The following is a 15,942-nucleotide window of genomic DNA, read 5'->3' on the forward strand; positions in this document are numbered from 1 at the left end:
GTGCACGGACCACAAGTATGCAATTTATTTGTTGAAGGAATATATGGGCAGTTTTTCAACACATACATTATTTGTTACTGTATTTATAAGGCCCCATGTAACCAGGGTATTCCAAAAGAGCATCCTTTTTCCATTTACAAAGTCAATATACATTGGCTTACATCTTTTTCCCTTTATTGGAAAGCATGATATTCTACACTTTGCTTTCCATAAAGGCATCATAAAAAAGTATACTTTTTTTTAAAGAAGTAGTCCATAGGTTACCTATCCCTGTACAGTGGCATATATCATAACCTTCCATTTGAGATATATATATATTTATACATTTATTTCCTCTGTAGGAAGATATATGTAAAAATATATCTCCTATTTAGGCTCAATTTGAAACATGCAAGTAGCTTAAGTGACCGGCTCATTACATCATTACAGGAGAGACTGTATTGTTGTATATATTAAATGATTCAATAAGACAATATGGCCAAAGATCAGAAAAGGTTATGCAGCCATGATTTAGAGTAAATGTAATTAGTAATATTTAACACAAGAGGGCGCCATTTCCATATAATTTTTACATTGAAACCTGGTATTAATAGACACTGCGCATTTCACACAATGTAGCATGACAACCTTACAGATTGGTCGTTCTGAGAAAGACAGCAGTGTCCTCCTGCTTTCTGGGTATAGCTTTGTATAGAACATTAACATTATTTTTATCGTTAGTGGATCTCAGCTACTTACAGTTTTCCACTGATTTGTAGATTAGTGTCTATAGAGGCTTGAATTCCAACACGTGGCATTAACTTCACATTGATTTCAGGAAGCTGGACATTCAAAATTCTGATCCTGTATTTGTGTGAGAAATGCAACAAGTAGTAAATAAAATAAATAATCGTGCAAGGCAAGGAAAGTATGGAAATGAGGAGTAAGAAATGTGTTAATAGTATTAAATGTCTGCTGGAAAATGCAAGAAGTCTTCTAAACAAAATGAATGAGTTGGAGACTCTTACGTCAACCATGGATTATGATGTGTTGGGCATTACGGAAACCTGGCTGGATGAAAGCCATGACTGGGTGACAAACGTAGAGGGTTATACTACATTCAGGAAGGACAGGAAAGACAAAAAAGGTGGTGGGGTGTGTATATTTATCAAATCTACACAAATCCATACACAATTCTTGCACAGTGGCCCTTTGCTCTCAGTGTCCGCCCCTGGTAGGATGTATCATTGAAGGAAACCTGTCATGTCCAGCAATGTAGCTAACCTGCACATATAGGGTTAATCTGCAGGATAATAGTGTTACAAGATGCCTGGTCACCCTACTGAAAGTACAGATACCAGGGAAGAGGAGCGTATGTAGTGGCAACAGTCATCATTCACAACGTAATAAGTGGTGACTGTGAGCACGCCTCAGTGCTTTGACAGCTAACAATGCAGCGCATCTGTGCAGAGAGAGCTGTCAATCAAAATGCTGAGGCGTGCTTATAGCCTCAGCTCACTGTGTCCTGAGCAATGACTATAGTCCCTCTGGCAGAACTTCTGTGACTGAAAGCCAAAGGTCATTTTTTCACAGTATCTGCTCTTTCTGTAAGGCAGTCAGACATCTTTGTATCTCTATTATCCTGCAGATTAACTTTATATCTGCAGACTATTAGAGACTGAGAATATGACAGGCTCACTTTAAGATCCAGTTTAAGCCAGGGACTACACAAAAGTGTCAATTGGACTTCACTATTGAAGTCATATTATTGACCATAACAATACAGTGGAATCTCAGTTTCCGAGTAACTTGGTGTGCGAATATTTCGCTATAAGAGCAAAGCTTGTTGTAAATTTGTAACTCAGTTTACGAGCAATCTTTGCCGTACGAGCAAATACTCACCGTACACACTTCCGGTTCCGTATTTTCACTGCGCTCTGACCCGCTCTTGCAGTCCGCACAAAGACACACGAACACACACAAACACACACGCAAACACACATATTATGCTCATCTTACCTTCCATTTCATTGCCAGCCTTCTTGTTTTTGTAGTTCGCCGGTACAGGATGTGTATCGGGTTACCATCGCGACGATGGAGGAACTTCCGCTGTCAGCCGCTTCTCAAAGGCAGCGTGCTGACCAATCAGAGGCAAGCGGCTCCTGCCTTTGACGTCAGCGCTTTGGCAGTGGAATCTCCTGCATCGGTCGCGATGGTTACCCGATACACATCCTGTACCGGTGAACTACAAGAACCGGGAGGCCGGCGATGGAACGGAAGGTAAGGTGAGCATAATGTGTGTGTGTGTGTGTGTGTGTGTGTTTGTGTGTGCTTGTGTGTGTTTGTGCATGTTTGGAATGGCACAATAGGAGACCAGGATGGGACATTGAACAAGTTGTGGAAAGAATTGTCTGAGCTTGCATTATTTCCTATGGGAAATTTTGCTTTGCTAGACGGGAAGCTTGGTTTACAAGCACACTCCCAGAACGGATTGTTCTCGTAAACCAAGGCTCTACTGTATCTCTCATAGATGGACCAAGACATTGGTGCAAGATGTTTTCCCAGAAGGAAGAATGTGTATGCGAAAGCCCACTAATTTTTCTTTAAATCACCACTCCAGTATTTTTATTTTTTTATTTCAGCAATCAGCACTGGAGGGCTACTTTAAATCTAGGTACCCTGCCCCCTGTCTTATAAGCAAATTCTGGCAACTTCATCTTCTATTGCTGATACTTTGGTCGATCTCCTGTGATTTGTGATTGGCCGGCAGCTCCTGTGTTTCATGGAATGCGCCGGAAGTCACAACTCAATACAACTCTATGTTAGCCTCGTTCTGGCCTTCTTATGGCTCTCATAGATTTGCATTTGGAGCTTGTAATGTGATTTTTGACTTCTGACCAGTCAGAAGTTAATGACACAAGATGGTGATGTGGGATGGAGCGATGCCGAAAAACGATGAAGCCTCTGGATATGTCAGGTGGTAGGGAACTTACATTTGAAGCACCGCACCAGCGTTGACAAAACGTAGTGCTTTCTCTTATGTTAAATTTTTTGTAACTGCCAGATCAAAATGTTGCAGATCTTTTGATGCGGAAAAGCCAGACAAGGTATGGTGCTCCATTTAGCAACATGACATTGAGGTTGGTGCCGCTATTTGCAGATCAAACTTGCCATTAAATAGTAGTGTTATATGTATTACATGGGTGTACTGGTGTTATTGGTCTTAGTAAGTCATATAGAGTGATCGGATGGGGTTTTAGTAATATCTAGTTTTGTAATTGTGAGCATGACTATTTCAGTATATATATATTTATTATTATTATTATTTATTATTATAGCGCCATTTATTCCATGGCGCTTTACAGTGAAAGAGGGGTATACATACAACAATCATTAACAGTACAAAACAGACTGGTATAGGAGGAGAGAGGACCCTGCCCGCGAGGGCTCACAGTCTACAGGGAATGGGTGATGGAACAATAGGTGAGGACAGAGCTGGTTGCGCAGTGGTGTACTGGACTGAGGGCTATTGTAGGTTGTAGGCTTGTTGGAAGAGGTGGGTCTTGAGGTTCCTCTTGAAGCTTTCCACGGTAGGGGAGAGTCTGATGTGCTGAGGTAGAGCATTCCAGAGTATGGGGGATGCACGGGAGAAATCTTGTATGTGATTGTGGGAAGAGGAGATAAGAGAGGAGCAGAGAACGAGATCTTGTGAGGATCTGAGGTTGCGTGCAGGTAGGTACCGGGAGACTAGGTCACAGATGTAGGAGGGAGACAGGTTGTGCATAGCTTTGTAAGTCATGGTTAGTGTTTTGAACTAGAGTCGTTGGGTGATGGGAAGCCAGTGAAGGGATTGGCAGAGTGGCGAGGCTGGGGAGTAGCGAGGGGAGAGGTGGATTAAGCGGGCCACAGAGTTTAGGATAGATTGGAGGGGTGCAAGAGTGTTGGAAGGGAGGCCAGTGAGCAGGTGGTTGCAGTAGTCGAGGCGGGAGATGATGAGGGCATGCACTAATGTTTTTGCTTATATTATTCAGTTTGTGTTGTTATGTAATTATCTTAAATACATAGAATACCTACCCCACAAGGTTAAGGGCAGTGCCCGCAATTGATTGTCCAATGCCAAGTATACCTCCAAGCAGCCCTGTTGTCTGTTTCTTCTCTAAAGAAGGAATTGATATGAGTCCAAATGCATTCTGGAAAGATCTTCTTTGGGTCTGGCAAGCTGTAAACAAGAGAAATTAAAGGTTTATTCTACCCTCAAAAGAATAGATTAGTGTTAAAGTTGATTTTCCCAACTGTTTGTCCCCTTCCAACAGGAGATGATAAGGCTCCCTACTTTGTCAACTCATGGTCTTCTGGCATCAACATCAGCTGGGGAGCGCCAAGTGTGCGCTGCAGCCAGAGGACACTGAACTTTCTGTCCGAATACAAAGAAACATTTCAGACAGAATTCATTGGGAATCATTCCAGACATCTTTGGGAATCACCTCAGAGTTTGTAGTTTAGGAATTCAATGGTCCTTTTGTACCCTTAAATGGAACCTGACAGCTGATCCATGCTGCCCGATATCAGGCACCATGACCCAGACACCAGGTCCATTATTGGAGAGGTATACGTGTTACTCAGAAATGGTGTGACATACTTTATAAGGCCTCTTTTTACACATCCATGTAAAGCACATACGTTTTGCATGGTTCGTGGTGTAGGTGTGTATGTGTGTGCGCCTGTCCATGTGTGTGTTCAGTGTGCTATCCGTGTGACATCCGCATAGCATACGGACAGCATAAACTTCTATACTGACCTGTTCATGGTGCTTCTGTGTCTAGCGCTGCTCCTGCTTCTAGTCCGAGGTGCAGTGAATATGCATGAGCATAATGAGCGGGGGCCGGAAGGAAGCGACAGCAGTGCTGGAGACAGGTGAGTACAGAAAAGCATTTTATTTCACAGACATGAGATTTGTCTTGTGCATGTCACACTGATGTCACACGGAGCACATCAATGTGTGGTCCGTGTAATCCATGTGACACCCGTGCTGCCGGAGAAAAATGGACATGTCTTCGTCAGGAGCACACAGACACACGGTTGGTGTGAAAACACGCAGGTGTGTGCAGACCCATTGATTTTAATGAATCTATGTGTGCCCATGTCTCCGGTACGTATGAAAACGGACGTCACACGTACCGGAGACACGTACCGGGCCTATAACTGTGACTGGGGATGAGGTGACTAGGATGACTGGTCACAAAGGCACGTCTTCACTGCTTCACTGGCTTCTCCCTGCTCCTCATAGTTAGACATATATAGGGAGAAACCAGTCAGTCTAAGGCACCCTTCACAGATCCAGTACGTGTTTGGTCCGTTTCCTCACGTGCCGGAGACAAAGGCACACGTAGACCCATTAAAATCAATGGGTCTGCGCTCACGTCCGTGCTTTGCCATGGACCATGTGGAGCATACGTGTGCCCGTGTGCTCCACGCGTAGACATGTCCATTTTTCTACGTCATCACGGGTGTCACATGGACCGCACACTGATCACACGGATGTGATCCGTTTGACACGCACCGGAGAAAACACACCTGTGAAATAAAAAGAATTTCTATACTCACCTTCTCCAGCCCTGCAGTCTCTGCCACTGCTGTCACTTGCTTCCGACCCCTGCTCATTATGCTCATTGCATATTCACTCCACTTCAGGCCGGAAGCAGCAGCAGCTGGGAGTCGGCAGGACCGGAGACTGAAGATCAGCACCACGTACAGCAACGCCAAGTACAGGTGAGCAGAAAGTTCCTGTTCTCCATGTGTTATTACGGATAGCACATGGAGAACACACGTGTGCCATAAACACGGCTCACGGAGGGCAATACGCACCTTTAATACGTCTGTGAAAAACGTGCGTGATTTTCACGGACATGTGAAAGAGGACTAAGGCTATGTGTCCACGGTAGAATGTTGCTGCGGATTTTTCAGCATAAAAATCCGCGACTTTCCCGGCAAATCCGCACCTTTTCAAAGGTGCGGATTTGCCGCGGATTTACCGCGGATTTTGGTGCGGATTTTTTTTTTTCCCAATTCTGAAGCCAAAATCCGGATCAAAATCCGCAACAATAATTGACATGTTGCAGATTTTTCCGGATCAAAATCCGCGGCAAATCCGCCGCGGAAAAATCCGCAGCATGGGCACAGCATTTCCAAAAAGCCATAGAAATGGCTGGTAAGTGCCGCTGCTTCAGATTTTCGGGAAATCCGCGGTAAATCCACGAGAAATCCGTGGCAAAATCCGCGCATTTTCCGCAGCGTGGGCACATAGCCTAAGAGAGTGGGGCAGTAATGGGAAAGTTTTCACTGAATACAGATTTTACCTTGGAATTAAGAATTTTGGCAGAGAAAGGAGCACATTTCTCCGATAAGATATATTACAAAGTTACTTCTTATTGTGTGTACTATTGATTTAAGAGATGCACATTAACTTGCCAGTTACACTTTAAATGTGCTAAGAGTCTTCCTTATGGATAAGTGCTACCCACCATACTGCATAGCTTCCTGCTTGACGCGGACCACTGTTTTACACGGTGTACTTCTCATTGGGGGGATCCATACTATCAGCAGTGCGGTTATGAAAAGTAGCTTCATATTTTCTGCCGTGAGATTTCTTTTGCCTTCAGAAAAAAAGCAAGAATTAAAATGATCATTATTGAGCAGCAGAATTCCAAAAAAATAAACTTAGGAAGCAACTTGCAGTGAGTTTACATAGTTCATTTCTTTATCATTATTATCGTTCAGATGGGACAACCACTTTTCCATACACCAAACAACTGCCATCACGTGTACATACACTTTTTTTCATATTTACTCAATGTAAATAGAGTGCGATTAAAAAGGAACTATGTAATAAGGAATCTGTCACCAGGTTTTTCACTCTGAGTGGGAGAGCAGCATAATGTAGAGGCAGAGACCCTGATTCCTGTGATGTGTCACTTACTGAGCTGCTTGCTGTAGTTTTGTTAAAATGCCAAATTATTAAAAGGAGATTACCACTAGAGGACTAGTAAACCTGCTGTCATGTAATTCTCCACATTCATGTGCTCTGTATAACCCCACACCCACGTTTGGTTGACAGCTTTCTGTCTATGCACAGTACTCAAAGAAAGCTGTAAATCAATGGTGTGTTTGGGAATATAATGAGATTAGCATACAGCTAACTAGTAGATATCTGCAGTAGATGAAAGTAATTTTATGAAAATGACAGCAAACATCTGAGTAAGTGACACACTGCTGGAATCAGAGTCTCTGTCCCTACATCATGCTGCTCTCAGATCAGATGGGGTAGCAAAAATCTGGTGACAGATTCATTTTAAAGGGAATCTATCAACAGGTTTTTTTGCTATGCAATTTGACAGCAGAAATAGGTAAGGACAAACACCTGGATTGCAAAAATGTGTAATTTAGTTTACTGGGTGCAGTGGTGATAACCTCCTGCTGATAAAACACTGATTGTATTGAAACAACATAAGACACCATAGTAAGTGCCACATAGTTGTAATCAGGCTCTTTTCCTTCTCATCATGGTGCTTTCAGATTGCATAGCAAAAACCTGGTGACAGATTATACCTTTATCTAAATATTTTCTATTGTTTTCTATTGTTAGTAACACACAGTTCGCAATCAAGAAGAAAGCATGAGACAGTGAGACTGCAGAAACACTGATGCATATTCTTCGGAGGAGATACAGAAAATAAAAGGATTTTTTTTATATTGAAGGGAACCTATCAAGTGTTAAAATGCTGTTCAGCTGCAGATAAGGGGTTAATCTGCAGTTTTGACGCTTTTGAAACCTACTAATTGCTTGCACATTGAACCCCTGTGTGGGGAGGAAATTAACTTTAATCCTCCAAATGACATTTGGGTTTAAGTCACGGGTTCAGTTACCACCCTGTGTATGCAGAGCAGTGGCTGTAAACGTGCCCCCGGACTAACTGAGAGCCACTCAACATTAGAAAAGACGATCAGTCAGTATGGGGGGGCGCGGTTACAGCCGCCGCTCTCCGTACACAGAGCAGGAACTGAACCTGCACCGGCGCCGCCCCCGTGACTGAAACCAGAATGCTGCCAGGAGGAATAAAATCAATTCCCTCCCTGCAGCGGGGTTCAAAGTGCAGGCACTGGGCAGCTTCCAAATGCTATTAATGTGCAGATTAAGCACTTATCTGGAGGTTAATATTCCCTCTAAGACCTATTGCAAAGTTGCAAATCTTTAATTTTAATTCAACTTGAGACATTAAAAAAATGCAGTTAACTACATATTTCCAGTACTTTCAGTCCTCAAGAGTGAAATCAACTATTTCAATAAATTAAACACAATACAAACCAATAATCCTCCCATAGATGGGCTATTCAGGCATCGATCGATCCTCTCTATCATCTATCCAATATAGCGTTAGTTTATATATACCATAAGTCATCGGCCCTTTTCATGATTGCACAGTACACATGATATCCAGCTATATCACGCGGGCATGCAATTAACCACTTTTAATCGCTGCATATCTACCTTATTTATATGCCTAATCTGTTTTTGGGCTAGCGTTATAACCTATGTTGATTGAGATAGCTAATTTTGTGATCCCATATGCTTGATAATTTGGTATCTGGCGTGCCCCCTTATCCACAATAGGAGTAATATGCACACCATGCATAAGGACACCTTGATATCTGATATCTAATATCATTATACTTAAAATACATAGTATTATATTTTCATAATTTTTTCAGTGGTCACGCTGCCTGGGAGGGGGGCTCTATTCCTCCTTTCCTGTCCAATCCATGCAGGTTATTATGCAACTTGGCTGTCACCGTCTTTGTACCTGATCTACATGTTGTCAGTATTTTTGTTATTTTCACCTTTTGCATATTTAATTAAAAAATAAAAAAATTCTCAATAATAAATTTAAAGATATTTCAAGACAATTTTTTGGTTTCCGTTCTTCTTTATATAAGATTTTTTTTATTTTTTTTTTAATCAACTTACGGTAATTTTATATTTTTCCTTAAAAAAAATTCTACAGAAAACTATAATGTCAAATCTTAAGGATATGGATTGTTTTACCTGTAATGGTTGTGCAGGAGCAGAACTTTCTTCTCGCTACTGATTGTAGCTGAGATTGATTGTAACAGAGTGGCGATTTATAAGCGGTTTCACAAGTGTTGACATAAGAAGCAAATAACTAAAAAAGCTTCCTACAAACTAAGATCTATGTCTGGGTGTAACTTTGTAAACATTTATCATGTATTTAGTGCATGCAAATAAAATTGATGCCAACTTCATGTTTCTCATGACGAGGACGTTGTAATGCTGCAATTTGCCGATTCCGTGGAACAACTGGAATTATCCTTCTATTTTATATAGTATATAGTATACAAAATAGAAAGTACTTTTTTCTAGAACTTTCTTTTTTTTAAAAAAAAGTGGTGTACAGATATCACATCCCATAATTTTGCATTTGACTACAGACTGCAGTTGAAACTAACTCTCTGTGCTATGTTTTTAGGGCTTCCTTCACACATTCAGTTAAATGACGCGGTGTTGCATTGTCTTTTTTACCGTTCATGTGGCCATCCATGTGTGAGTATGTGTCATCCATTTATCATCCGTATATATGTGTGTCGACCGTGTGTACATGTGTCATCTGTGTGTAGAACAAAAAGAGAGAAGAATACAGTTCACTGGAGAGAAAATAGAGGGTGCAGTGCTCGGATAGCCTGGTCCAGCTCCCAGGTGAATGTAGATAGAAGTCAAAGAATGCAGCGCCAGCAATAATAAAATGGAAAATATTTTATTTATGAAAATTAAAAGCCCACTGCATAAATATATTGCGGCATATGTAAGAACAAAGAAATGTCAACGCGTTTCAAGCAGAGAAAAGCTCTTATTCATGAATTTTATTAGCTTCTATGTTCTTACTATGCCCCAATATGTTTATGCAGTGGGCTTTTAATTTCTATAAATAAAATAGTTTCTATTTTATTATTGCTGGCGCTAGATTCTTTGATGTTTTCCGTGTGTACGTGTGTGTCATCTATGTGTCATGCATGTGTATATGTGTGTCCTCCATATGTATGTGTATGTGATCTGTGTGTCATCTGTGTGTTCGTGTGTCATCTGTGTGTTTGTGTGTGTCATCTGCATGTCATTCGTGTGTCATCCATGTGTCATCCATGTGTACATGTGTGTCATCCATCTGTATGTGATCTGTGTGCCATCCGTTTGTATGTGTGTGCCATCTGTGTGTACGTGTGTGTGATCTGTGTGTCATCTGTGTGCATGTGTGTCATCTGTGTGTCATTCATGTGTATATGTGTGCTTCTTCCATGTGTATATGTGTGTCATCTGTGTGTCATCCGTGACTTGGCACCAAGAACAAATAGTATGGTTAGACTATGAGGTCAGGTCTGCCATCAAGGCATTACTGACTTTACAGCTGTATGGGACGTGGTGAAGGGGGGGCACGAGCCTCTGGGCAGTTACTTAGCTTTATTAAGCACCATGCCCCATCATAGCCGCAGCCTGCAGAAAGTATGGCCACAGCAGAGGGGGTCGGCCACTTTGAACTTAATGCACAAAAAGATCATCATGCTGCAACCTCATCAGTCATCACACTGCTGTGAACAATGCAAAGTCGCGAAGGTGGCGAGGATGTGGAGGGAATAGTAAGTGTTCTATGGAGGAGCTGAAGATCATATGTCCTAACATTTACTGGAGAGGAAAGGAAGGGGGCATGGGGCAAAGTGTTTTATATGGGTATATTATAGGGCAATAGTGGAAATTTTGATTGGGGCACAGTATTATGAGGAGCACTGTGTCAGGGTAAATTATACAGAGGGATAGTGTGTGTGGGTTATTATACAGATGTGCAGTGTGTGGGGGTATATTATACAAAGGGGCAGTGTGTGTGTGTGTGCTATTATATAGAGTGGCAGTGTGTGGGGGGTATATTATACAGAGGTGCAATGTGTGGGGGAATATTATGCAAAGAGACAGTGTATGGGGGGATAATGTAGAGAGGTGCAGTATGTGGAGCTATTATACAAAGGGGCAGTGTATGTGGGGGCTATTATACAGAGGGGCGGTGTGTGGGGAAATATTATACAGAGGTGCACTGTGGTGGGGATATTATACAGAAGCAAAGTGTGTTGGGGATATTATACAAAAGCATAGTGTGTGGGGGATGTTATACAGCAGGGCAGTGTGTGGGGGATATTATACAGCGGGCCAATATGTTTGGAGATATTATACAGAGGGGCAGTGGGTGGGGGTATATTATAAAGTGGGGCAGTGTGTGGGGGATATTATACAGAGGGGCAGTGTGTGAGAGATATTATATAGAGGGGCAGTGTGGTGGAATATTATACAAAGGGGCAGTGTGTGGGGGGATATTATACAGAGGGGCATTGTGTGTGTGGGGAAATAGTATATAGAGGAACAGTGTGCAGGAGGTAATATTATACATGGGGCAGTGTGTAGGTGGGATATTTTACAGAGAGGCAGTGTGTGGGGGATATTATACAGAGAGACAGTGTGTGAGGGGGATATTATACTGAGGATCTGTGTGTGGGGGTTTATTATAAAGCGGGGCATTGTGTGGGGCGATAATATACAGCGGGCAGTGAATTAGAGTATAGTATACAAAGGGTAGTGTGTGGGGGGAGTTATACAGAGGGGCAATGTGTGGGGAATATTATACAGAGGGGCAGTGTGTGGGAGATATTATACAGAGGGGCAGTGTGTGGGAGATATTATACTGAGGGGCAGTGTGTGGGGGGATATTGTACAGAGGGGCAGTGTAGGGAGTGTATTATTAATTTCCTGAGGGAAATATTTTATTTTCTGGAAGAATTTCAAGGTTGCCAACACTTTTGGCCATGACTGTATATGTATCTGTGGGTATACATATACAGCCATTCAATCTAACACCAATCTCACCGAGAGGGCTAAGGAGTGTACCAGGGGCAAGAAGGGTCACCGTGCAGGGAATGCTATGAGGTCATGTTAAAGAGAAATCAGAAAACAAGTGGATGATCAAAATTCAAGCCAAGGTCAGAAAATGGGGGAACTCAGGAAAACAACTTTGATCCAGTGGTACTAAAAGTACCAAAAATAGATCAGGACCAACGTTGTCACGTCACTTGCAACAAAGGTGTGGCACCGCCTAGCAGTAGAAGCAGAGAGGACAGGAACTAGTACAGATATTTCAACAATCAATCATAAAGACCCTTCTAAGTAGATCTCTTTCACTTTTCCTTAGGAATTTGCTTTTCAAGGATACAGATCCTTGGAATCAGACCCTCTCATCAAGTGTATTGTTGACACATACATTTGGACGTTCAATTTTTAGAAAATGAGCGACTTGTCAACGATGAACGAGAAGGTGAGTATTTTTGCTCATTCATAGCTGTCACATGCTACGATATCACTAACGATGCCGGATGTACATCACTTGCGATGTGACCCCGCCGACATCTCGTTAGATATATCGTAGTGTGTAAAGCCCGTTTTAGATAGCAGGCAAAAAGGAACACTGGTAGGCTCAATCCCTAGATATTTCAAATTATAAGCACCATACCACTAGTGGTCACAATAATACCTCATTATATATGCTCTATGGCCTAACTTCCAGGCCCCATTTGACAAAGCAGCCTTGCTGCCCAACACATTGTGAATCCGATTTCACTCTTTGGCAGGTATCTGTCTCCTTAGTTTCACCAAAGCCTACTCATCATGTTCCCCAACCTGTGGTCCACCAACTCCACAGTTAAGCCTTTTATTTTTCCCTGCGTCACAACAGAAACACAAGCTTGCTTTTCTAGGTGACAAAACTCCAGCCTACCCACTCTTGAGACTTTCAGTTGTAAGCTTTAGCACCTCTTGGGGGAAGGCCAAACACAAGCCAAATGGTGGTAAACCTTCTTCTTATGAAAGCTTCCTTCTATACCCGCCTAACAATATATTATTTTTTTTTTTTTTATCATAAAGGTTTTTATTGAGTTTTCAGAAAAATACAAACTTCTCATACAACAACATCAAGAACAGGAGCATTGAGTAGCAAGAGGTGGAATAGCCTCGAGCCATTATCAGAATATCAATCTGGGACATTAAATACCCCTTACAACAACAACCTGAACATAGGAGCAGGGAGGGAGGGGGGAAAGAGAGGGGGTGGGGGAAGCAGCTCTACAAGACATTCTTAGGCATAATCAATTTATTTATGGTGTAGGTGTCGGTATCTGGGGGAGGGCCGTTGCATAAAGGGAAGTGGCCCACGGGTGCCATTGTTTAAGTCTCACCGTTCTCTTCTCTAGGTTGGGGGCCAAGTTGGTTTCGTATAGCCAGTGTAGGTTGATCCTCTCAATTAGATCTCTTTTTGTAGGGGGGCTCACCGACCTCCACTTGTATGCCACACAGTACCTGCCAGCTATGAGAATGTGAGAAATGATGTTTTTTAAAAGATCCGGGATCCCATCTAAGCCAATGTGTAGCACCGCTAAGGTTGGGTTTGGAGAAAGGCGGAGACTAGTAACCTCATGGATTAGATTGAACACCTCCTGCCAGAAGTTAGATAACTTAGGGCAAAACCACCACATATGACATAAGGTGCCCCTGTGGTTGCAGCCCCTCCAGCACAGTGGTGACACATGTGGGGAAAAAGAAGCCAGTTTAGTAGGGGAGTTGTACCACCTCAGATGAACCTTTTTTAATTGCTCTATATGATTGAGACAAGAAGAGAACTTGTGGATCCATTTTGAGGCCGCGAACCATTCTTGCGGCGGAAGCGGAGAAGCTAGATCTTTTTCCCATTTGAGCATATACGGCAATTGTTTGTCCGGTTGTGGGGAGTTTAGCATATTATGGATATATGAAAGGCCTTTGATTTTGCTATTTTGAAAGAATTTTTTAATTGAGGCGTGGTCAGCTGTCGTGGGAGCCGGGAGATGAGGAGCGGACTGAAGAAAGTGACGTATTTGAAAAAACTGGAATAGACTGTGTCGGGGAAGGTTAAATTTATCACACATTTCTGAGTACGGGAGTAGGACGCCTTCTCTATAGAGATCTGCTAGGGTGATTGGACCTCCACGTGTCCAGGCGGCAAGATTCAAGTTTGGAATGAAGGCTTCTAGCGATCTAAGGGGAATGCTGGGACCTAAAGCATGTGACACTGGCTTGCTCCACAAGGACCAAGCTTTCTTTAGAGCTGCTGTGGTGGGTAGAAGATCGCCGGGGGGCGAAGGGGTTAGGAGCAGGGAGTCTATGAATTGTTTAGGGGAGTGGACCTGTGCCCAGGTGTACTCAATCTGTAACCATCTTAAGTCTGAATCATTCCTCCACCAATCTCGAGCCGGTTCCAGGATAGCGGCTCTGTGGTATGTTAGAATATTAGGAATACCCATTCCTCCACCACTTAACGGGGCATGCATGCATCTCAGGGCTATTCTAGGTTTTTTCCCAGCCCATATAAATTTACTCATTAGCGAATGAATTTTGGTGAGATACCGTTGCGGAATTGTTAGGGGCAGGCACCGAAGTAAGTAGATAATTTTTGGGAGGCAGATCATTTTAAAGGTCTGCATTCTCGCCACCCAAGAGAGCGGGAGAAGAGAAAGGCGAGTAAGTTCTCTATCCAGTGAGGTGTGCAGGGTCAGCAGATTTTTCCGGATCACGGAGTGTAGCGGGGCCAGAATAATACCCAGGTAGGGGATACCCTCGTCTTCCCATTTGAAAGGGTAAAGATGAGAAAGAGTGGCTCTAGTTGAGGCGGGCAGGAAGAGCGGAAAAATTAAGGACTTGGTAATATTAAGCTTGTAATACGAGACTTGAGCGAAGGAGGACAGGATCTCCATTACGTGTTTTAGGGACACCTCTACATTAGTGCAGGATAAAATCACATCATCCGCATATAGACTAATCACATGGTTTGTACTCCCCACTCGAATCCCCGAGATCCGAGGGCATTCACGGATAGTCTGCGCCAGAGGCTCTATAGCAAGGGCATAGATGATAGGGGAGAGCGGACACCCCTGGCGTGTCCCATTGGATAATTCAAAACTCCGAGATATAAATCCGGATGCCAGAACTTTGGCGTTAGGGTTAGAGTATAGTGCCATTATGGCGGTAAGTATGGGGCCTTCAAATCCAAACTTGGCCAGTACAGATTTCAGATATCCCCAGTGCACCCTGTCAAACGCCTTCTCTGCATCCAAGGACAGGAATACACTGGGGATTTTCCTCCCCTCAGCCACCGCAATCAGGTCCAGCATACGTCTCGTCCCATCTTTCGCCTGCCTCCCCGCCACAAACCCCACTTGATCCATCCGGGGAAATCAGTGATGGAAGGACTTTATGTATTCTAGCTGAGATTATTTTGGCGTACAATTTTAAGTCGCAGTTTAGGAGGGATATTGGCCTGAAGTTTCCTGGTGATGTAGGGGGTTTTCCTGGCTTTGGCAGGGTAGTTATAATGGCCTCTAGATTATTTGGTGAAATATCTGCTGTGGCTCGCCAAGAGGAGAAAAGTCTCAGGAGGAAAGGAGACAGGGTTTCAGTGAATTGCCTATAATAGGAGTTAGTGAGGCCGTCTGGGCCTGGAGCTGAATTTCTTTTGGCTGTGATCACCGCCTGGCGAACCTCTTCCAGGGAGAAAGGGGAATTTAGTTGCTCTAGATGTACTGTAGATAACCGAGGAAGATTAATATTGTTTAAGAAGGAATTAATTGCCGATTGGGTAGGCTTTGGGGCATTGGGGTCATTTTTAAGGTTGTAGAGAGACTGATAAAAATCAGCGAATGCATTGGCTATTTCCGTTGGGTTGCGTATTGTGGCATTAGAACCCGTCACGAGGTATTCAATTTTGTTTTGCATTTCTCGTTTTTTAACCCTCCTGGCTAGTAAGGCACCCGCCCTGTCACCCATCATATAGT

The 15,942-nt window shown here is 43.0% G+C and overlaps 1 protein-coding gene across 1 annotated transcript in view; it reads right to left on the reverse strand.

The window, feature by feature from the left end:
- The window catches only part of BPIFB2 (BPI fold containing family B member 2), a 30,880-nt gene extending 21,746 nt beyond the window's left edge, over nt 1-9,134 (reverse strand). Inside the window, exons 1-4 of the mRNA XM_075347540.1 lie at nt 9,080-9,134; nt 6,501-6,632; nt 4,054-4,198; nt 739-843 (exon numbers count right to left, since the gene is read on the reverse strand). Coding sequence (XP_075203655.1) covers nt 739-843; nt 4,054-4,198; nt 6,501-6,606 — 356 coding nt within the window. The 5' untranslated portion in view covers nt 6,607-6,632; nt 9,080-9,134. The remainder of the gene's footprint in view (nt 1-738; nt 844-4,053; nt 4,199-6,500; nt 6,633-9,079) is intronic.
- Nucleotides 9,135-15,942: the final 6,808 nt, after the last annotated feature.

Source organism: Anomaloglossus baeobatrachus, chromosome 5, assembly GCF_048569485.1.
Source record: "Anomaloglossus baeobatrachus isolate aAnoBae1 chromosome 5, aAnoBae1.hap1, whole genome shotgun sequence".
NCBI lineage: Eukaryota > Metazoa > Chordata > Amphibia > Anura > Aromobatidae > Anomaloglossus > Anomaloglossus baeobatrachus.